This window comes from Motacilla alba, chromosome 3 (genome assembly GCF_015832195.1).
Source record: "Motacilla alba alba isolate MOTALB_02 chromosome 3, Motacilla_alba_V1.0_pri, whole genome shotgun sequence".
NCBI lineage: Eukaryota > Metazoa > Chordata > Aves > Passeriformes > Motacillidae > Motacilla > Motacilla alba.
The window spans coordinates 104146012-104169933 of NC_052018.1; the positions used below are offsets into that span (position 1 = coordinate 104146012).

At 46.4% G+C, this 23922-nt stretch overlaps 1 protein-coding gene across 1 annotated transcript; it reads left to right on the forward strand.

Moving 5' to 3' along the window:
- The first annotated feature begins 19064 nt into the window (after positions 1-19064).
- LOC119699559 (cystatin-like) lies at positions 19065-21385 on the forward strand. Its single transcript, XM_038133225.1, has 3 exons — positions 19065-19358; positions 19849-19962; positions 20980-21385. The coding sequence occupies exons 1-3, from the start codon at positions 19080-19082 to the stop codon at positions 21055-21057; spliced, it is 471 nt and encodes a 156-aa protein (XP_037989153.1). The 5' UTR covers positions 19065-19079; the 3' UTR covers positions 21058-21385.
- Positions 21386-23922: the final 2537 nt, after the last annotated feature.

The window sequence follows — 23922 nt, forward strand, 5'->3', positions numbered from 1 at the left end:
CTTTGCAGCGTTCCCTGGGATTGTGCTCCAGGAGAGACAACGCTGTGTATGTGCAGTCCCTTTTATAGAGGGGGAGGGCTGAGCCCAGAGAGGCTGCACGGCTCCCACAGCCTCGGGCAGGAAATTTGTGGCAAGTGTGATGAATTCTTCACTGCCTTTACAGGGTAACACCCGACCCTTTGGGCCATCTCTGCTCTGCGCATGTAAGAAGATCGTGCTGCTACACTGAATGCGGCACGACTGCAGGGATTTCTTGGAGAATAAGCATTTGTGGCTCATATGGGCTTTGTTCCAGGTGTGGAGGTGGTTGCTGCTGATGCCATTAGTAATTGCTATCTGCAATGCCATTAATAATTATTTTATTTCCTGAAGTAGTGAACCCCCACTCCTCATACTCTGTAACCCAGACAGAAGGTTGTTGTAGCAGTTTAGTTTTCTTATGACAGGGTTTGTGCTCAGCTGCATCAGAATAATGAAACCTTTTGGAGGTGTGTTGCTCGTGCAGGATGGCCCCTTGTTTTGGCTTGAGAACTGCAGGCCTATCTGGTTTTGTCAGGCTGTGGCCACTTACTGAACCTGTCTGGGTTTGGCTCTCTGGAATGGGGGAAGCTTGGCTCTTGTTAAAATTGGGAGTTCATTTTATGGAGGGCTTCTGTGGGTAAGATTAGATGGGGGTGAATTAGCCCTACCCCATGCGCCATGTATAGGGCAAGGTGATGTACAGGCATAGACTGGAAAATCCCCACCCCTAATCTGCTTACTGTCTAACCATAAGAAATGCATGGGGTAATGAAAAAGGAAGCAATGAGACATATTAGTCAGCATGATGGATGTTCATCAACAGCAGCCTTATAGCTGTGGAGGATTTCCTAGAGGGTAATGAAAAGCCCTTCAAAACTGTCAAATGATAATTAAGTAGCATTGACAATGATTTCTGGGGAATGCTCTGGGAATTTAGGGTGCTTACAGGATGCCTGAGTTGCAGAGGTGGGTCTGGAGGGGTAAGCACTCATTTCCCAACAGCAGCCATGGCTGCTGTGACATTGGAGAGAAGCCACAGCACTGGCAGTGCCTGTGGAGCACAACTGGGATGGGCTGCCCGACAAATCTGCCCAGAGCCTGGGTCTGGATGGGTCTGAGTGCTATGGGAGCTGGCTGTGCCAGCAGTGGTATGTGTGCTGCAGGGGAGAGCAAGCATACCAGTGGTTTTGCCTTCCAATACATCAGGTAGTCTCAAAAAGGGATTTGCTTTCCTGGTGAACCTGAGCCTCACACATGGGTAGATAACACTTCTACCACTACTGCCACTTGGGCTGTGCCAGGTGAGGTGGAGGAGTGGGAGGACATTGCAGAGAGACACTCTGGGAAGGAAGAAGGTCTTGCTGTGTTTCCTGCGAGTGTGCAGTGGATGGGAATCTGTGACAGTTTCCTGCACCTCTCTCCTATCTGTGTTGTGGGCTTGCAGGATGTGGACAGATTATGAATGGAGTCAAGAGTGGCTTGATAGCTGTATCTCTGCTCTAGCTGTATTTATAGCTCTGGGTTGACAGCTGGGTCATGGTGAGCTATATATACCTGCTGTGGTTGGTCTTGTCCAGGGAAGTGGCTGTGGGAAGTCTCCACTGAAAAACAGAGTAGTGTGAGTGGAGCATTCCTTTCCCACCACCCTCTTTAGATCTGTTCTGTGTGCCTGAATCTGTACTGGTGGCCTGTGCTTGGTGTGCTGGCTCTCTTCTGGCCCACAGAGTGTAGAAAGGCTGGCTGCTGTGGGGCCATGGACCATCTGGGTGAGCCTGTGTATTCCCAGTCTTCAGCAAGCAGCGGTCTCCTTCCGAGCCTTTGCATTGCCTGAGTGGCACAGCTCACATCTCTGCATGGGGGGTCACCCAACAAGCTGCATGTGGGTGCTGGGAAGGAGCATGGTTACAGCAGCGCTTCTGGAGGGAGCCAGGAAGCACAGCTCACCAGTCGATGGTGTATGGGCTGAATCTGGCCAGCCAGAGCAACTTCTTCCCTGAGCATACTGCCCTGTCATCCTTCCCTAGGGCTTTGACACTTCTGCTGGATCAAAAACACTTGAATGTAACCAAAACACAACTCCTGGCCAATGTTTCCCCTGCCAGACTGACCATCACAGAAGTCTTTCTCCCAACATATGATGCTTTGCTCTTGCAGTGCTCAAAAAGGTACTCCTGACCTTCCCTCCAGCTCCATGGGCTTCCAGGCTCATTTCCCCTCCTCTCCCGGATCCCGACTGTCTCAGGGCCGGATTCAGCATCAGCCTCGCCACTTCAAGGTGGAAGTGGCCGGGCAGCTTGGAGGTGTCCGGCTGGGGAGGTCGGGCCCTGGGGCCGAGCGAGGCTGTGTCTCCCCTTCTCCCAGCAGTGAGAGAGCAGCGCCCATCGGACGCCGCTGAGCGGAGGGAGGGCTGTTGTCCCAGAGCAGCTGCCTGCTACTGACTGAAGGCACGGCACCATCTGGTGGCATGAAAGGAATTTGTCCATAAGTCTGTCAGAGAGCAGTCCTGACTTTCTCAGTCAGATGCAAACTAGCAGTTTCCAACTATTTTTTGTCTCCTTTTTATTTTCCCTTCTTCTTCCTTCCCCTCTTCTGAGGCTTTGGGTCCCTCTGTGGCTTTGCCCACCTGTCTGATGTTCTTGTTTATCCCCAGCTGCTGTGACTATTTCTTACAGAGACAAACTTGTCCAGCTCTGGGTCATTCCTGGATCATAGTGCAATTTCTCAGCCTGGGAAGAAGCATTAGAAAGCTGCAGAGGGCACTGCCCAAGGGCAGGCTGCTACAGCCTGAGATGTGACAGCTCTGCTCCCATTTGAGCTGTCCTAGGTCGGATCAGAAGTCTGTCTAGCGTGGTGTCCTCTTCTGGGCAGGAGATACCTGGGGAGGAAAGGCAGTCAGCTGGCAGCAGGAGATCATCTAGATGGTCTGCCAGCTTCCCATGTGCAGGCAGGAATCTCCTGACTTTGGCATTGTGCCTCTACTTTTGATAACCTTCTGTGGATTTCATCCTTCCTGGTTTTGGCTTATCACCACCTGAACCTGTGAAGACTCCTGGCTTTTGCTACACCTGCTGGAGATGCAGCTGGGCAGGAGACCTCTGCCTTGGGCTGGGGGTATAAAGAGCTGTCCAAGGTTGCATAAGCATCGTTCATCTGCATGCTGGAGCTGCAGGGCAGAGCACCAGCCTCAAAGGATTGGTGATATATCACTGTTGTCTCTTTTCCAGCTCCCTTGGAGGCGCTAGATATGCCAGGAGTGTCCAGATTGTGGGTCTGCTGATCTTCAGGCACAGAGCAGTGGTGGCACCCAGCTCAGAACCAGATGTCAAGGTGGGTGTTAAGGAGCAAACCCTGTAATGTCAGCTGTCTGTGTGTGATGGAGTGGTTTGGTTCCTCCAGATACCCTGAGATCTGAACTGTTTAAAGGCTGCTGGGCACTTGATAGGGACTTTTGCCTAAAAATCAGGTAGGAAAAAATGGAGGCCTCTTGTTTTGTGAAAATCATGGCAGTTCAAGCTCTTTATTCACCCAAATTCCATTGGATTTTGGCTGGGTCTTGCTTCTGGTTTGGGGTGTCGTGAAACCTGGATGGGTGACAGTAATCTGGTTGCTGTTGATTTTGTCATTAACCAAACACAGGTACGTCCTGGCCTGTGAATGTGTGTCCCAGCACAGCTTGCATGCCTGGGCTGGAGAAAGGGGTGCCAGGTTTGTGAGGAGGAGCTGGGAGTTGTGCAGGGCTCTGAAATAGGCACCCCTGCACTAGAGACACCATTGTGTTCAGTGTTCAGGTCTGACTGTCTCAGTGCACTGTGAGAGGGCAGCACAGGACTATGCTCCTGTAATCCAGAGAGCTCCATGTGTGCAGGGAAAAGCATGGAGCCACTGCAAGTCCATGTTTGCAAATTCACGTTTTGCCACCAGGGAGCTCCCATTCCTCATACCAGTCCTATGGTGCAAAAACAGAGTCCAACATGGCAAAAAATATCCCCCAGTCTCCACCGGATCCCAGCTCTTGTGTAAGGGCTGGACTCTGTGGTGCTTGCTCTGGTTTTAAAAAATATTATTTTAGTGCTTGGATGGGTTTTGCTCTTTCATTGCAGGTTTCTTAGAAATGGGAGAACATTGGGGCTGGGAATATTGAGGCTGGCTAATGACAGAAAACACAGTGAGCAGGTGGAAGTGTGGTGACAGCAATGCATTTTTCCTCACTCTGGTGGTTTTGGACAGTCTTGAGAGAATAGCAGAGCTGGAGAGGGTCCGCCTGCAGCCATGCCCTTGCTGCTAGTTGACCTACAGAGAAGAACGTGGCACTTGTGCTTCTAGAAACAATGTTGGCACATGCAGTAGGTTTAGTTTGGTAGTAATTTGAGTTTTTAATCACCAATGATATGACTTTTTCTGTTTGATTACAGGGTTGAAGCATTTACTCTCCCAGACAATGTAATTCTGACCTTTTCCATCTACTCTCCTGCCTTCCAATGCCTGGTTTCTTTCCTGCTCTTACCTGGCACTTTCACAAACACATATTTCAACCTCCCACATTCCTACATTGCTGAGGAGGCAAGTCTTTCACACTTGGAGGAAAAGATAATTGGTATAGTTGAAATAGGATTGGTATCATTGAATAATGATTAATTAATTAATAATTAGTAAAAAAATTAGTAGTCAGAATACTACAGTGAGTTTGGAAAAATGTCTGTGCTCCCTTTTTGGGGGCTGGTGTGAATGATGTGAGGTTAGCTGTGGCAGAGTAATGTATTCTCTGTGTTCCTGCTAGCTGTATTATTATTAGATCACAGCAAGGGACACCAGAGTTTGGAACCAGAAAAGTGTTTCCAAGAATGAGGATAGCAAAGCAGTAGACCAAATTACTGGGGCAAGAAATTAATGTTCTTTCTTGGAGGTTCTTAAAAAGCAGCATAAAAAATGGTGTAATTCCTGTCCCTGTCCTCAGATTGTGTGTCACAGGACATCCTCAGCAAAGGTTTCTGTAGCACACAGATAGAAGGGTGGAAGGACATCTCTAGAGACCTGCTTGGCAAGTCTCCTCATCTTAGGCCTAGACTCTCTCCTGTCATGGATCCACAAAGGTTGTGTGCACTGTCTGTTGGGAACTGAGTCACATCATGCCAGGGAAGAGAAAAAATCCTTCAAAATCCAAGCAGTTCCCAGGAGAACAATTTTTCTCCAGGAAATCAAAGACACAGCTCTGCCACTTTTCAGTCCAATGTGGCTTCCTTCTGACTCTGACTGGAGTTTGCTGTCCAGGGGAGACAAGGGGAAATGTTTCAAGTTAGGGTCAGTTTAGGGACATATGTTGGAAGAGCAGCATGTGCTGGCATGCATCTGTGTGGGAATATCTATAGGCAAAAAAAGCCAAAGCTCTCCTGAAGTGGGAGAACTTGCTTCATCATTTATTTACATGTTTCAACACTTGCATTTTGATGAGGGCTTAGATATTTCATATATTAGCCAGAGCAAACACAGCAGAGGGCTCTTCTAAACTGTTGATGTAATCATTGAGGGGCTTTGTCTCTACCTGTGATTTTCCACTTATTTGAGTTTCCTTTGAGACGTGAACCTAAAATTTGGCACTCATGGGCTCCATGTGACTTTGTGGTGTTCTTGGGAGCACTGCTTCTCCATAAAACAATGTCTTGATCCCATCCAAGCACAGATGTTTGTTTGTTTGTTTGTCTATGACAGGTATAGTATAAATGATATTTGCTTGTTGAGCCATCCAAGTCATGCTTTAATGGAAATTCTTTAAAGAAGTTAAAAATAGTTCATTGTAGTACACTGGTTCAGCAAATACTGCAGTTAAACCTTTAGAATAGAGACTGAATGACACAAATAAGTGAGTTATGTGTGGAGGGGAAATGAAAAGCATTTTTTATGGCATATTGCAGTGGTTACTAAGCTTTATGACTTTTTAGCAGTCTCAGGATGTTATATTTTTTTTTCCCTTAAAAGCTGCTGGAAGAAAGACATTGCATAAGAAACTAAATTTTCTAATTAAAAAAAAAAAAAAATCTAACTTTCGTGGTTGCTTAGAAAAACATGAAAACATGAGCTGAATGTTCCAGATAGGATGTTGAAATCAAAACCAAACAGGATGGAAATCTTGGTTCATAGCTTTATACTCCAGACAGCAAACAAACAGCCTTAGATTGGCTTAGAAATTTTGCAGTTTGGAAATGTATCAGTGTCTGACTTTAGGGACCTGAGTGCAGGCATGAGGACACATGTGATTTTGGAATCAGAGTTTAGTCTCTTTTTTGTTAGACAATATTGACTTTCATAAAAAGTAAATACTTCTGTAAAACAAAATATTTAAAAAAATATTTCTCTGGTGAGAACACTTAGTTTTTTGAAACTTTCCTTAGCATTATTTGAGTCCCTTTTTGTCTCTTGTTTTGTTCCCCAACTAATTTTATTCTGTTCTGAGTTGAGAATTTCATCCTGAAACTTTTTTGGTTCATTCTTCTTTCCTTCTGGACTTCAGTGTTTCTGGCTGGAGATTTCCATTTGGTTAGATTTCAATGTTGACCTCAGATTTGGTGTTTTCTTCCATACCTCATTTTGTCTTTGTCTCCCTGTTCTTTGCTTTGCTTTGAGCAGGTGCTGAACAATTCCACCTTGGGTCATGGGTAATGTTCCACCTGGATGTTGCCTTTTACCAGCTGAGCACGGGATGTTTCCGAGTGGCTCAGTGCAGCCACCCAAAGTCACATTTGAGCTCATCTTCTCATGACTGGGAAAGCTGTGGCCTTGTTTTGTTTTCCCAGAGGAGATGACTGAATTTTTGGTGAAAGACATGCACAGTGCAGGAATTTACAGAGAGGGAATTACAATTCTCCAAGCATAACTGGCCCCGAGGGTGTGTAGTGGCAAACTTTGTAGTTGCACTCCTGGTGATGCAGTGGAGTGGTGTGGAAGTAGTTGGAGGATAAAAAAAATTCTCTCTAACCCCCACTTGTTTAGACCTGCATCATCCATTGTTTAGGATATACAAAGTACTATCCCTAGTGTGATTTTTCTTTCCCAGATGTTTTTTGTTACTTTGTTAAGGTAAGATCTGCAGCTTAGGGCATCAGATACATGAGATAGAAATGTCTTAACCATAGAAAGGCCGGCTAGGTCTTATTTATCAGAGTCCTTATCTTCAGAGCCTAAGTATCTGTATCTGTCATCTTATAGTTTATCCTACAGTAGACCCCTGGCTGTCCAAGGCTTTGAGGTCATATCGATAATTAGCAGTCAAGCACTTCCATTCCATCTAATTCAGGCTTTTCCCAGTATTACTGACCTCATATGGCCCCATTTGGGCCGGATGCAAGACAAGGGCCAAACCATGCATTAAACCATGTATGTCAGGCTGCCAGAAGGTAGAGGCAGGGGTAGATTCACTCCCCTTTTAAACCAACATTCCTGTGAGCCATACATCAGGTCATGCCTCAAAACACTTATCTGTGTTTGCCTGCCTTTAATAGGTGGTGAGCTCACACATTTCAGAGGAAGTTGGTGGGTGGTATATGGAGATTAGAAGTACTTGAGCACACAGAGAGAGAGAGAGGGAGTTAGAGGTGGCATGGCCAGCTCTGTAGAGATCTGTAGTGCTTGCTGGTCTCCAAAGCAGCTCATTAGGCCTTTTCAAAACACTAATTTCTGAGTTGCTACTTCAGATTCCTAAGTGAGGACTTTGTAGAAAGCATGACCATAGAATGGGGCTGGTGGGACTCAGAATTCTTGCTGGAGCAAGTGGAAGGTGGAGGTTTGGAAGAAAAGGAGACTACCTTTGCATGCACCCTGAGATGTGTGTAAATTCAATGACTCAAATGGAAGGAGCCCAGTGAGAACACAAGAACAGCACTGAACTCTTGTCCAGGTGGGAAGGAAGCTTGGAAAAGAGCAGATGGCTCACTGGCTTTTATGTCTCCTGGTAACCCCCAGTGCACATGTAGTTTTGGAGGCATCCAGAAAAGTCAAAAAGATATTTCACAGATAAAGGAGAAATGTGGGTCCTGTGTTTTCCAACAGGCATCAAGGAGAGGTTTGGAAAACATTGGCCTTGGCACAATTGCAGACAGGACCGTGGCTGTGGGGATTTGCAAGCAATGTGACCTCACTTGTGACCCCAGTTGCCTTTACAGAATTTGGCATCTCCCTGCCCTACTTCCCCTCCCGTGTCTGGTTTGTCCTGACTCCTCTGCACTTGGCATTGGGGATGTTGTGTTGCAAAGACACCTCACTGGAGAACATTTCTGCACTTCCTCACAGCCATGCCCTAGGTCAGAGTGTGGCTGGTTGCCATGTTTCCTGATTTGTGTTTATTGCTACAGAGCCACTGCTTCCTTCTGGCCTTGGCTGACACCACAATCTTCACTGTGGGCTTGTACTCCACATAAATAAAAGGCCTCTCTGGAACTGCCTGTGGGGTGGGCTTGCTCAGCCTCACCCCGCCAAAGCGGGGGGCACTGAGTCTGTCTGAGCCACAGGGCTTTCTTAGCCTACTGTAAGTGGCCACTTGCAACATCCAGGAGGGTTGCCTGACTGCTAGAGAGGCCAAGAAGGGAAAGAAGGCAATTTCCTGGCCATGCTGTGAATTGTAGCAGAAATACCTAGGATTTTGGGAAAGCAGGACAGACGTCCATTCTGTGGGACACTTGGGCAGTGGAGTTCCAAGGAGTGCTGCCTTGTCATGCAGTCAGAGGACTGAACTGGGAGGTTGGCTAGAGTTTTCATAGCTTGAGAGAGAGAGGGAAAGGAAGCACTTGCCAGCTTATGTGGAGTATGTCTACCTGCAAGAAAATGTGAGGTGTCTTCAGTATTTTATAGGACTGGTCTGGCCCTAGAGGCCTCACAGAGAAGCCAGAGTAAAAGGGACAAAATACGTGTGGTCTTGAAGGGCCTTGTCATGCTTTGCAGGGTAATTCTTCAGAACATTTTATGCCCCTTTGGAAGTCACCACTGCTGGTGCTTTTTGATCTCACTTTGCTGGATAATCACTGGCATTGTCTGCTCAATGTATTATACAGCTACAATTTAATTTTTCTCTCTGAAAATTCCTGCTGAGAGAATTGGTGTGCTTAGGCAGGTATTCAGCTGTGTCAGTCTTCATGGGATGCCTTCTCTACAAAAAAGGCAAAGCCACAATTACAAGTAAAGCCTCTTATTTCTTGTGTTTAATGGTATATGGCTGGCAGCAAGGATGGCAATGGAAAAGCAGCGAGGTTCTTTTACAATTGGTATTAATGGGAACAGACACATGGGGAGAGATAGATGAGAACTGCTTCCAGCCTAAAAGCAGCAGCTGCAGAAACAAGGGTTACTTGTTTACCAAGCCTGGGGTATGCCCAAGAGTAAAAAAATTCATGAGGCTGGGATTGAACCTTTGGGTCCCAGGTCTCAGCCCTGCTAACGATTGCTTGAGAACCCTCCATAAATCATTTAATTTCTTTCTCTCTGGCCTGGAACTCAGTTGGGAACAACTGTTAGTTTACTTCTACTTCTTGGGGTTTTTTTTTGGGTTTTTTGTTGTTTTGTTTTTTTCTTTTCAGAATCTCTAATCTCAGCTGTTTGGTGACTGCATGACTCCTAGAGTGCAGGACACTTTCACCATCTAAATCCAAGAGTGTGGGCTTCACAGCAGAGGATGGCTTGTTGAGGGGACTGGTTGGGCTGTTTTCTTGAGCATGGGTCAGAGGGTTTTGGAGAAATGGCTTTCATGTGAGGTCAGGGTCAGAGAGTTCTGCAGAGGCCTCTGTCTTCAGTGGCATCTCCCTTGTGCCACAGCCTTCAAGTCACCCCAGCTCTGAGTCCCACACAGTGACTGAGCTGGTTGGGCCCAGGTAAAGAAGGAAGAGGAGCAAGGGGTCAGAGCTGGAGGCATCTCTGGACCCTGCCAGATCCCCAGTCTGGAATCAGAAAGGGAGCAAAACAGGAGCAGCTTAGAAGTCTCTCATGATTCTTTGGCTGCTCTCTCAGCCTCCGCTGTTCTGTGGATTCCCAGGAAACCTCAGCTTCTGCTTCATGCAAAAGGCTGTGCTTCCCCTGGTATTGCTTCTCTCACAGTGAGAATCCTTGTGCTCTTTCTTCCCCAAACCTTCTGCTTGGGAATGTCCAGTTACACAGGCACTGTGTCTTAAGGAGGCTGATTCACTGACCACCCACATGATTCCACCTGCCCTTGGCTGGTGCTCACTTGGCTATAGAAACCCCCTTAGAAGGTCCCCAGTGTTGCTCACGATGAAGCGGATGGGAGTTTCTAAGTTGTCTCTTTAAGGACTTGTTGAAGTAGGTGCTGGAGTCCCCGAGTTTCAGGCAGGTGAGGTACCATATAGATGTTTTCTGCATTTTTTCTGCAATGATCTCTACAATTGTAATAGGTCTGCAACCTTCTTTTACTCTTCTACAGCAGCCTGCAGCCCAGCATTCATAATAGGAAAGGCAAGACTCTTTTAGTTTCTCTTGTGATTCTGGAAACTGGGCCCTAGCAGCTGCCTTCATCTGGCTGAGGAGAGGATAGCCTGGTTTTCACCTGGATTAAAACACCCCTTAACCTTGTACAAGGCTGTGTCAACAAAGGAGTGAATTACCTCCAAACTTTAGACTGTTGAGGTGACCTTGAAATATTGGACCCTTTTACAGCTAAAATCCTTCGAGGTGGTTGGGAAGAGAGCCTGAATTCCTGACCATTATTAAAGTGGACATTGTTAATCACATGTGAGGTTGGATTATTGCATGCATGGAATGAGTCCTTGATGTTGATCACTCAGAAGTACATGAAATACACTTTTCAGTTTATTAACAATGACCTCCTGGAGGGACTCTCCTCCTGTGGCTGAAAGAAAAGGGGAGGGAAGAAATAAAGAAATACTAATGCGATTAAATGAGAGGTATTACAGCATATTTTCAATCTCTTTCTCCAGATTCTGGGCCTTGAGTCAAATCTGATTCAATGTTTTCAGCTATTTTGTGTGTTCTTGGACAATAACCTTGCTTGTACTGGCTTTATAAGCCATCAGTTGTACTAGAAGTTAAATTAATGGCCCTATTGACAGCTCCTCAAATTAACAGTTTACTTCTCCAGGAAGGATCAGATCTTCAAGAACAATGTAGAAAGATCCTACAGGACAGTCCTCACCCAGCATGAGCTGACTTCAGTCCCATGAACTCCAAATGATTTCTGGGGTTGTGGCATGTAAACACTGATCTCCTTGTTGGTGTCTGCAAATGCACCAGCCTAGGAGGAGGAAGCAGCTCTTTTAACCACTCTGAGTTTCAACTCATTGTATAGCAGGAACAGCAAGATCCAGGCAGAGGGACAAGCAGCAGAAAGATATGGATTTAATGCACTGCCTTCCTGTCCACTGCTTTAGTTTTTCACCCAAGCAAAGTTTTATCCTGGAATTTAAAAGAAAAAGACAAGGTGTCTTTGTGAGTAGTTTAGATGAGCATTTGGGGGGAGAATTATTTTTTTTTTCCTGGGAAGCCAACAAAGGGTTCAGGAGATATGGCCTCACTGTTGAAAGTTAAGGATAGCTAAAGTGTTACTCCTGCTTCTGCTGTTTGCATCAAGAAAGAATTAGTCCACCTGAGAGACTGGCATTATGTGGCTGCCTGTGTGTTTTGAGCCCAGAACTGAAGTGCTGGGCTGTAAACCCTCCAGGCTTCTTCCTTTGTACCAGCTGGGCACAGTGAGGCTTTCACTTTGCTCAGCACAGCAGGACTTGTAGGTGGATAATGCTGCCTGATGCTGAAGTGGCTGTGATGTCCTTGTAATGACTGCCTCAAGGGATGCTCAGCTGCTCTCTATTTTCCCAGTGAAGTGCAGCCATGGTAATCAGGCCTTTTTGTTGTTGAGTGATTTCCTAGGACTTAAAAAAACTGATCAGCTGGAGTCCTGATGCTTAACAGCCGGTATCCAAGTGCCCTATGGAATACTTCAGCCTGACACGAAATGATTCAGAGTAACTGGAAAGAAAATACCAAGTGCCAGTGTGGTTACTTAATTCCACACCTAGCTGCCTAACTTCATTCTGTCCTCTCTGATTTTGGAGGTCCCCAGTGCTGGAAGAAAAGAAGGGCTGAATGCATAATGTCAGTGCATTATCCAGACTGCCTACCTAATCAGAAAGTAATGCTCAAACAGCTGAGTGGCATTTGGGCTTTTAAAAATCTCTCCAGGATACAGAAACATGCATCATTTTTATTCCCCTTCTTGCTCTCACCCAGGTAGGATTTTGTTTATTTGATAGGTGTCTGTGTGTGTTTGTATGTGGGTGGCTTTATTAGTTTACTCTTAGTCCAATAAGAAACCTATTTTGCATAATAAGTATCTCTGCATATGATGTGTCGCTGCTGGGCTGGTGCAGTGATGTATCATCACAACCTTATGGATTTTGTTTCCCCTCAGACATCTCACAATTAATTGTAGGGTTTTTTAAAACCCCTGGGACTCATGTGAACATATGCAAACTTTGATATTCATTATACTACCATATGATCTGACTGCCAGTTTGACAGAGGAAAACTTGGAAATCTAACCATAATTTATTATTGATGTATTTTAAAAATGAGTCAAAAAGCAGATTAAAAAGGCATTTAGAGTGTATTGGGTTGGAGATATTTCAAAGGTAATCTCCTACCTGTAGGGAGCGTGATTATTTTTCGCGATCTGAAGTTTGCTATCTCATTACCGAGTGACGACAAAAGCCCTTGTTCCTCCTGCAGGCCCCGTGTGAGAGCCGTGCAGAGATTAGAGCTCTGCAGGCTGTGCTTTCCAGCCCTGCAGGAACCAGCCAAAGGCTGTTATCTTTAGACAAATGCAGATAGCAGGCCTGGAGAGGAGGTACTCCGATAAAGTGTAAGGGGCTGTCACAATGGAGATTTTTCTGGGAAGTTCAACCAACCTCTGGAAGCGTGTTCAGAGAATTGCCCTGTGTACACATTAGGAATTGCAAAGGGGAGAGTAGATGCCAAAGGTTGTGGAGTTTCCCTCACTGGAGATACTCAAGAACAGTCTGGGCACAGTCCTGTGCCATGTGCTCTGGATGACCCTGCTTGAACAGAGGCCACATGGATCCACTCGTTCCTTCCAAGCTGACCTGTCCTGGGATTTGGAACTGTGGTCCACCAACACCACAGCACTGTGGCTGAGCTCTTAGCAATGAAACACCTGATCTATGCAGCTATTCCTACAGGAGCTGCACACAGCTCCCCAATAAACTGCACTGAAATGAAAACTTCCTTGTCCTTGCCCTGTTGTCATGTTCATCAAACCTGATTATTAGCCAGCTGGGAATCTGAGAAGGAATTTTATTTTTTCAATATTCACAATTTTATTTTTTCTCTTTATGTTTGCACATTTTAATTATTCCTGTTCAGATTATTCTAGTGCATTAGGTCTGTTTTTTACAGACTTGTCTTATGTAAGATTGCTGGGAGAATGTTGTGCAAGTCTTTGTGAACAGCTCCGCTGGTAAGTGCTGCCCTCCTAGATGGTGGGACCCATTCTTTGCTATTCCCTCCACCCTCTTAAGTTTTTTTTTTTAAGGCTTGTGCGGGTCACATTTTACAGCTCTGTGTCATCCACTGTGTTAGGTGCAGTGATCTGCTGTGGCTTTCTGTCTCCTTGCTTGGATGACTGAAACTTTTGAACTGGAGCTAACTGACAGCAGCTACTGGATACGAAGCAGTTGCCTCACTCACAAATAACCAGTTCTTTACTGGTTAAAAAACTGCTCTGAAAGTGAGTCTTTACTTGTGCACTTGAGCTTGCTGAAACCTGAAGGATTGATAACAATAAATGTGGGCTGCAGCCTGGTCTGTAGATTAACTGTATGTTAATTAAATAATGATCATTGATGCAGTAATCTTATTTATGTGTGACAATCATACTCTTCTGCAAGGCCCTTTCATGTTTTGGAGTCGGCTGGTCTTTTTGCTGGATGTGCATGCACAGAGCAGCAAGTGAGCCACTGGTGGGGTGAATTTTGAGGTTATTCACAATTTCACTTCCTTCTTGAGAGAAAAATCTTAGTGGCCAAGTATCCCAGTTTGTCTGGTACGGGTGACTGGTTTTGTTTGCAAGCTACCTTGATGATTCCTCTCTTGCAATTGTTAATCACAGTAGGTATCCCTGCCCCTTCCCATGCTTCAAATCCAACAAGCACAACGTAGAAAAGAGTTTAAATCCTTCCTAATGAGAAGCAGTGAGGAATCCTGCTGGCAAGTCAGCCCCTTGAGAACAGGCTGTTCTCAGCACTGAGATGTTTCATAGACTCAAGTCTTGCTTCCCCATTCTGTGCAATAAAGCCTTAACCAGGCAGTGTTTTCTGCTCTGAAATGCTGGGCAGACAGGAACTGCAAGCATTTAAAAGCTTAAAACAGAGGTTGTACCTCTGGTTGTGTATGGGGATTGTGAAAATGTCCAGACTATGCACCATTGATTTGTCTTTCAATAAGAAATCTTTTATTTGAATGCACAACAGCTGTCTCTTAAAAACAAAACAACAAAACCAAACAAAAAAATCAAACACACCTCCCCAACCCCAGAATGAAAAAAACAAAACAAAGCAATTGTGTGTCTGTGCAGTGCCATGCAATCTAAAGCAGCCTGGCATCTGGCTTGGCTCTGCTGGCATCATAGCAGAGGAGCTGACTTGAACCAATAAAAACTTGAGGTCCTGGATGGCCTTTTAATTGTGTGTTTTTGCAAGGGTTAGGGATTTGTAGTCTAGCTCTTGAAAAAGGGTCTTCATCATAAATATGTAGTTACAGCCTGATACCATGCTGAGTGAACACTCAGATTTGTGCTATGCCCTGAAGCCCTGGACTTCGAAGTAGTGAAGTTACACTACAAGCTGTTGCTGAGGGAGGAGAGAAATGATTTGATTTATGGAGAGAACAAGAGTGGTGTGACTGTGAACCTGCTCCTGGGGAGCTTGGGGGAACTCTGCATGGACATGGTGCTACTGATTTCCCCTCTGGGCTTCCAGGGATCTGCCAAGCCTCAGAGCTCTACTCTTTGTATCCCAGTCTAGTATCCCAGCAGGCTGCTGGAGGGCCAGTTTCTGCACAGCACACAAAGATACACTTAATTTAAGACTTCTTCTTAGTCATGTGAAGTCACTGGTACTCCTCAGAAGCTAAGCTTAAACATGCACTCCATGCTTTAGGTTGGATTGGAGACCAAGGACAGAACTAATTTTCTTGTCAGCTCTGGAAAACAATTCCTGGGGAAGAAAAAAACATGTAATAAGAACTAATGAACACAAATCTCACACAGCAAAGCTATTTCTCCTGCAGGCTGAGGCAAATACACAAGATGAAGAATACAGGGGAAAACAGAGTGGCCAAATTATTATTAGTAAATACAAGCTAATGTAGTCATCAAAGGCACCAGATTGCAGAAAATCTCTGATGATAATTTTGAATATATGGTATTGCTGTGCTGGTATTTATATTTCTCAGAGTAAAAAAAGGATTCTGCTGCAGAGGGATTTTTTGCTAAAATCCCAAGTGCACCAGTACTTCACTTAAACCAGCACCCATTTTCAGTACTGTGGGTTCACTGTTTCAGTTGCACAATCTGAGCATAACTGATTGCATGCAGTTATTTAAAATGCAGCTTCTCCTGCTGCCAATTACTTTGCTTACTGCTTGTGTGTAAACAACAATGCCTTCCCTCATGGGCATAAGGGCAGATTAACTGCAGTAATTACTAAGCAGATGTCTGCAAGTGAATACCCATTTCTTAGAGGCAGATTATCTTCTGCACTAGCATAAGGGAAAGGGATTCAAAGCAAGTGCTGCTGTCACCCCACAAGTGATGCGAGCAGCCTGGGGCTCAGCAGAGGGCTGTGTAGGTCCTGACCTGTCTGCAGGGTGATAATCATTGACCTACTTGAGATCAGTGCTGAGAGGTGCTTGGTACTTAATTCCTAAAAGTGACCACCAGTGAGTGAACAGCCCTTAGTGCTACCTGCACTTCTTTTCTGTTAGTTGTTTTTTCTGTTCCCAAGAAATCTAAGGCTTTCAAGAGAGCTCAAGACCCAGACTGAGAGCCTGTGTTACCCAATAGCTCTATTCCCACTGAATTGTCTGAAAGGTGCACTCAGCACTAAGTGCTAAGCTTATTTAGGAATCTTTGAACTTGAGAGGAGGGTCTTTAATCCAGTTGTACTGCCAGCACAGAAATATGTTCAGAGCAGCCCTTTGGTGCCCTTGAAGCCTCTCCTCTACTGTTTTTCAGCTGAGCAATCACCTTGCAGCCCATCCAGAAAAGCCACTACTGGCTTTTGGCTTGTGGCAAGAACTTGCCAGTATGTGAAGGCGTGTGTTCATCCAGAAGAGATGTGGCTGTGTCCTATTTCAGTGGGCATTTTCAAATGCATTTTCTTTTGAAGCTGAGAGACAAGACAGAGACCTGGTTTTCTTTGCATGGACAAGTCATGGCACTGCCTCCATTCCTTTCCTGAAAAAGAACACCTCTGCATGCCACAGCAGGGAGTGGTGACCATGAGTCTCAGAGGCAGGCAGAGACTCTTTCTCCCACCATCACTGAATAAGCTGATACGGGATGGGTTTGTTTCCATGAGCAGAGGACACTCTTCTACTGCAGTTTTTCCTTTGGTATTGAATCACTCTCAGAACCATCTCATAAACTGCTGACTGTCTTGCTCAAGAGGCCTTTTTTTTGTGAGCCTCTGGGACTCATGGGAACATATGCAAACCCTTCATTTGGTTCTGGCAGCCAGTTGACAGAGGAAAACTTGGAAATCTAACCTTAATTTATGATTGATGTATTTTAAAAAGGAGTCAAAAAGCAGATTAAAAAGGCATTTAGAGTGTATTGGGTTGGAGATATTTCAAAGGTAATCTCCTACCTGTAGGGAGCGTGATTATTTTTCGCGATCTGAAGCTTGCTATCTCATTACCGAGTGACGACAAAAGCCCTTGTTCCTCCTGCAGGCCCCATGTGAGAGCCGTGCAGAGATTAGAGCTCTGCAGGCTGTGCTTTCCAGCCCTGCAGGAACCAGCCAAAGGCTGTTATCTTTAGACAAATGCAGATAGCAGGCCTGGATGGGAGGTACTCCGATAAAGTGTAAGGGGCTGCCACAATGGAGATTTTTCTGGGAAGTTCAACCAACCTCTGGAAGCGTGTTCAGAGAATTGCCCTGTGTACACATTAGGAATTGCAAAGTGGAGAAATTGACACATTTAAAGATGCTCTTTCCATTAAGAACACAAGCCCCCAGGTTTATTTTTGTGCCATGAAAACTACTCTGGGGACATGGCCCACAGTAACACTACCCAGTGATGTTGCCATCCAACTTCCATCTGCCATTTCTGTTGTCCCTGTCTTTATGGGCCCGATCCTACAAATCTTTGCAATGAATTCAATGGGGCATTTTATCTTTCAGTCCCACAGACACAGAGCTGTCCATATAACTTTCCAGCTGGACAGTGGCCTGGCTGACTGTACTTCACAGGATCTCTGTGCCCATCCAGGTGACAAGAAGCTTTGGCTGGAGGCTACAGAACATTTATTTGAAGGCTTTTCTGCACATATGCACATATTGTAATGGTTACAGTTGTAAAAGTGAAGTTTTCATGTTTGACAACTATATTTTTGAATGGTGAAAGAGAGACGAGGGGTGTCAAGAGAAAGGGCAAGGGATGTAGCAGTTATCTGGAGAAATTAGTAAGCCCGGTATCATAAAAAACTCACCAGTCCTGAGTGAAATTGAATCATAGACAAAAAGGCAGATGAAAACATGTTGGATATTGCTCAAATATCAACCACAAAAGAAGGTGCTAAACCACTGGTTTTCTAGTTATACTGATGGCACACAGTATTACCAAGTTTTGCAATGTTATCATGAGTCTTTTGCTGCTTGGTAAGTTCTTTAATTACCAGCTTGTTTATCTGGTTATTAATGAATTTCTGCTTTGTATTTTTAAAAAAGCACCTCTGATAGAGCAAGATTGTTGCACCCTGCAGAAACAAATGGACAAAATGCAGCTTTATTTCATGAACCAGGTGCCGTTTATTCATCAGCTGCAGAACATAATTTTTTTTGCCAAGCCTTTTTTTCTCCTCATAATTGCTTTGTTTCAAGTCCTGATTTCATGAGGTTTGAACTGGCAATAGTGAACAAATGCAGCTTGTTTCTGTTTGGGTGTCTGCAGGTGATTTTGGTGGTGTCCATTCTGGGGCTTCGAGCAGCCTGGTCTAGTGGAAGGTATCCCTGTCCATGGCGGGGGGGTTGGAATGAAATGATCTTCAAGGTCCCTTCTAGCCCAAGCCATTCTATGATTATTTCTCTTGCTACAAGAATGACCCCAACGTCCTGTCAGTGTTGATAGCTCAGCTTGTTGCAAACTGCAGGGATTTTTCCATGCTGGATATTGCTGGCTTGCAGGCAGCCTTTCCAGTCAGCAGACAAGCCCTTTCCATTCGTTATAAGGCAAGCTGTGGATATTCAGGTGCAAAACCTCCTCCTCTCTCAGCCTAACAATTCCATGAGGCATTAAATCTCACTGGAGCTGGCTCCCTCAGCTATATTAAGTCCTGTCTTTCCAAACTTAGGGTTCCTGATGGGACGAGGGAGATATGTTGGTATTTAGGGAGCAGACGGGAAGCGAAGCCGTCTGGGAAGCCTCCTCGGCCCCTGGAAGCGTAGGTGAGGCAACACCAGCGCTGCGGAGGCAGACGTAGGAAATTACTCAAGGTGTTGTGTGCTGGGAACACAACACCGGTAGCTTAAAATGCTCTGCGGCTTTTATTTTCCCTTCGCAGTAGAGGGAAATAAGCACAAGAATAACCCACGAGGAGGCAGAGTCTGGAAAAAGCCTCCAACTTCCCGTGCCCGCGCGGGAAAGCAGCATCATCCTCCTCCTCCTCCTTCACCTCCGCTTTGCCCCCCCGCTCCCTGGCCCTGTGGAAGCCCTCGGCCAACGCCGCCGGGGCCGGGTGTCCCGGGCGGGGCGGGGCGGGCCGGGGCTCGGCCCAAAACACCGCCCGGCCCGCCCCGCCCCGCGGCTTTAAAATGGCGGCGGCCGTGAGGGGGAGCTGGCAGAACGCAGCCATGGCGGCCGATAGGGTGTCCGTGGTGGTGCTGCTGGCGGCGGCCCTGCTCTTCTTCGCCGGCGCCGTGCGGGGCGCCGAGCTCCGCCCGCGGCTGGTGGGTGGCCCGCAGCCTATTGAGGACCCCGAGAACGATGAGGGGCTGGAGCGGGCTCTGCAGTTCGCCATGACGGCGTACAACAGGGCCAGCAACGACATGTACTCCAGCCGGGTGGTGCGGATCATCAGCGCCGAGAGACAGGTGAGCGACCGGGGGGCGGCACTCTCTGTGAGGGGGCTGGCAGTGAGGCCGGCCGGATTCCTTTGGAGAAAGGGCAGAGGGGTAGCCTGGGGGCCTCTGCAACATGTCGGTGTTTTCCCCACAGGAGGAGAATAAAAGTCCTATTTTTATATCTTGGCTTCTTGTAGTCGGAGTGACCTTGAGTGCTGCGCGTTATGGAAGGAGTCAGTGGCTTCCCTGCGCTGCTCATGAGTTAACACGTGCCTCTGTTTATTGCTAAGGAAGCTGCTTTGTGGGACATGTTTACTTGGATTTTGTTTCCTGTTTCTAAGGAGGTGCCAAGTGCCTCTTTCGTAGAGGTTGCCACATACAATTCCCTCTGTACTTTCACAGTCTGTTTTCCATCATGTAACAGGATCACTGCTTGCTTTCCTGCCAGGCTTCTCTCGGCAGAGAGCCCTTCTCCGTGCACTGTGAGTAAAGTCGCCTCTGCCGACTTGTCTTGTTGCAGATCGTGGCTGGAGTCAAGTACATAATGAAAGTGGAGATTGCCCGGACAACCTGCACAAAGCCAGCAACTGATATCCAGCATTGTGCTTTCCATGAGGAGCCCCAGATGGCCAAGGTAGGCTCCAGGGCACAGCCTGCTGACCCCCACCCTTCCCCGTTTCCAGCCATTTCCCACTGGCTGGCTTCGTAGAGGTGGCTGCGGTCAGTGTCTCCTGTCTGCCTCAGTCGACATCAGAGACCTTATGCTTTTATACTTAACAAGGCAAAGCAGTTTTGCCCTTGCAGAACTTGTCTTGCCAGTTGATGCCAGAGAAGGCAGGGCCTTTTGGTGGTTTTTTAAGTGGGGCTCAGGCTGGAGCAGTGCATGTGTCTCAGACCTGTTAAGAAGTAGTCATGGTCTGGATCAGAAGGGTGTGTGGAGGAAGCTCTGTCAGGCCTACAGGCCTCAGTCCAGGGTCCTCACTCCCCATAGAATTCTCATCTCTTCTTTCCCGTGGTGATGTAAACATACTTGGCATGCTTTCCTGTGGGACTTGTATTGCTGTGAATAGAGCTTTGGGCAAAGCACTGCCCAAAAGAAGCAGATCACCCCATCTCCCTGTGCCCACCAACCAGTTACACAGGCATTTTATAATGAGTCATTGAGCTTTTTGGGTGGGAGCACCAAGCATGTCTGCCTTCATCTGGCCTGAGTTTTTCCAAAGTGCTTCATTCCTTCTGTGGATGGCAGCAACAAGATGTAGGTGCCCTTTGTTCCTGCATGTGGGAGAGGTGTAGCTGCACATAAAAGAAGCACAAAACTGGTGTGTACCATTATGGCAACTGCAGTGATTTGTCACACGTGTTTGAGTATTATCCATGCTGTGGGCTTGTGTTTGAGTATTATCCATGCTGAAAGCTTTCCTGTGTGAGTGGATAAAGGAGATAACCTGATTGTCAGCAGTGCTGGCTGCTGAGCTTTATTTCTTAGGGTTTATTTAAGAGATGTGACTTGCTCTGAGCGCAAGAGTGCTGCTCCAGAATACTTGTCTGGAGAGGGCAGATGTAGAGAACCACAGGAGTGAAGAACAGTGGTAAATGATGCTGTTTCATGCTCTAATTTTCCTAACTACTTTTTTCTTTCTTTCCTTAGCACACCATTTGCAACTTTGTAGTGTTGAATGTTCCTTGGAGAAACCAAGTGGAGCTGCTGGAGAGCAAGTGCCAGTGAGCCTACCTAGATTCCAGCAGAGACCAGCAACCATTTGTTCAGATTGAAAAGAAGAAGGCAATAACACAGATGGAGATGGGCTTTATCAATGCCTGTAACTTGGCTACTGATGTATGCTTGTGCTATGCAAATTAAACCATGTAACTTCACTTTTAAAGCACAGTATGATCTCAACTTTCTTCTTTGGAATTACTATTTTAGAGCAGCTGTTTTGGTCTTCTACAGCTTTCCCAATGAATTCACTCCAGTATCAGAATTTTTGTTAAAACCTCTTGGTATCCATGTTAAGTGACTACTGTAAACATAAAAACTTAATTAATAATTGCCATGATGTGTGATTTTCTTTGATCTGCTGTCTTGGAGGGAGGGTTTGTTTTTAGTTGTCACTTATGCTATCCTGCCCTAAGAATGGGATAAGAAGGAATATTGGGTCCTGATCACAGAGGGGACAAGCCATGCTTGCTTGTTCTTTAGCCTGGCCTCTGATTTTGAGTAAAAGATGGAAGCCTTAGCTGTTTTCACTGAAGGAACTCTACTTTGGAGAACTCTTGATCTTGGGGAGATTAGCTGGAGCTGTAATGGTTTTGGGTCCCGGCTGCTGTACTGTTCTGAGGCTGTAAGGAAGAAGGAGGCTCCCTTTGATAAAATTACTTTTTCAGGTAGTAGGGGAAGGTGCCAGGTCGAGAGAGAGTCCTGGGACTGCGTGAAGGTGCTGAGGTGAATAACAGAGGTGCTTGTTTTTTCACAGTCCCAATAAAGTAGGAAATGCTCTATCTTGTGTTTTTGCTTTCCTGTATTTTGAAGTAAACCTTTTCCTTTTGGTGTGAATCTAACCCATGGATACTGTGAGTGCCGCTCCTTGGGAGTGCATCTTCTGTGGGTTGTTCTTCCTCCCAAGGGAAATGCCACTTCCCATCATCTGCTAGGGTTTGCCAAGCCTGCAGTGAACATTAGGCAACACCTTGGTTCTTGTTGGGAGGATGAGCTGGTTGCCTGACACTAAAGATCTACATCTGGGTTGTGCTCAGATCCAATAGGAATAAATCCCTCTTTCCCTTCCTTGTCACCCCATTCTCGGTGCTCTGCATGAAGGTGGCCTGGTTTTTCTTGCCAGCCAGGTCAGTGACTCTGCACGTTTCCATCTGCTTACCCTGGAAATCCTGGGTCAGGCTGCTCAGGTGGCCTCAGCTGTCCTTCTCTGTCTCCTCAGTTCAGACATGGTTATTCCCTGGCTTCCATCTACACAAGCACAAGGCAGTGGTGAAGGCATTCCTTCATGCTGTAGGTGAGATTGCCTCTGTTAATCTTCTATCCTCTTGGCTTCAGGGTGGGTAATTGCCCAGGTTTCCTTCAAAGAGAGTCGAGGCTAGAAAGGAAGGTGCAGATAGACATAATGAGGCATTTCCAGCACTCCGGAACAGCTCGTGGAAAAAAGTGGCTGTGCCAGAGAAGACGAGAGTTTGAGTGTTAGGAGCTCCTGAATCTGGAGGTGCTGCATTTTCCTGTTGAAATGCCAGTGACTAAGGGCATGAATGAATGGCACAGATTACCCCATGCTCACAAACTGCTGAGTGTCAGCCTTGGTGATTATCCCACCTGGAGGAGTGCCAAAAAAAGCCTGACCTAATTTAAACACCTTCCGCTGTGGGCTGTGTTGCTTTGCATTTGCAGCAGGCTAAGAGCATTAGTGGAAGTTCCTCTGCCAAAAGCATTTTGCTTCTCAGGTCTTTTTGCTTGGCTGGCTGGCTGGCAGTGACTGGGCCAGCTGAACACTGAGCCCTCATTTTTCAGTTTAATTCTTTGTCTGACTTTTTCAAATGTTGTTGTCAGATGTGAATAGGTGACCAGGGAAGTGCTTGTTTCATGTCTTTGCTGTGCTTGGATCTCATACATCAATTCTGGGGACCTTCTTCCTGAAACTTAGTAGGGTAGAACTCAAGGCTTTTTTCTGGCTCTGGTTCTCAGGGACAGATTTAGGGCCAGCCATGTGAGAAGTGTAGCTCTCCTTAGCAGTGCCTGCCCTTGCAGATGTGTGCTCACATGGACTTGTGGCTCCCAGCTCCTGGGTCATTGTTCTCTGCTTGTGCTGCTCCCTGGGTCGTTGCCCTACAGGGTTTTTCTGTATCTTGTAATGGTATCAGCACTCCTTCCAGGTATGGACACTTCCCTCTGCACACAGCTGAAATGGCAATTTCCTGCAATTATGGAAGGAAATGACCATGTGAGGATTTGGATCACCCTGCAGCCCTCAGTCTGAGCCACCCAGTGGTGTTGCTGATGTGAGTGCACTCAGGATGGATGCCTTAGCCTAAGGCATGGAGACCTCTCAGTGAGTGTTTAAAGATGCTTGGTTGTTTGTGTTCATTGTTAACATGCAATGCCTTAGAATCCCTAGCGTGGATCCCTCAGAAGGTCAAATTTACCAATCAAATACACATCCAGCTTTGAATCATGGGTGCTTTGTCTCTTGACACAGGAGAGGGAAGACTTCACGTCCCTTTCCTTGTGGGATGCCATGGTCACCTGCAGATCATTTCTGCAGGGTTGAGTGGGAAAGTGTCCTAAATTGGATCTCTGCTGGCAATGCTGAGACTCCATGGGTCTTGCCACTCAGCTTTAGTGACCTGCAGATGAGAAGGGGAGAGGACAGGTGCCTGTTTCTCCTTTCTGGGCAGCATTGTCCCAGCTTGGGAGGTAAGGATGAGGAGGAGGACTCTTTGTGAGTGAGAAGAGCAGCAAACCTGCAGGCTCCATGGTGCAAATCCCTTCTGAGTGTCTCCCTGCTGACCCTCTGACATGAGTCATGACTCACTGGGATAGCAGACCCTGGGGCAGGACTCGGGGCTTGAGGTGACACAAGCTAAA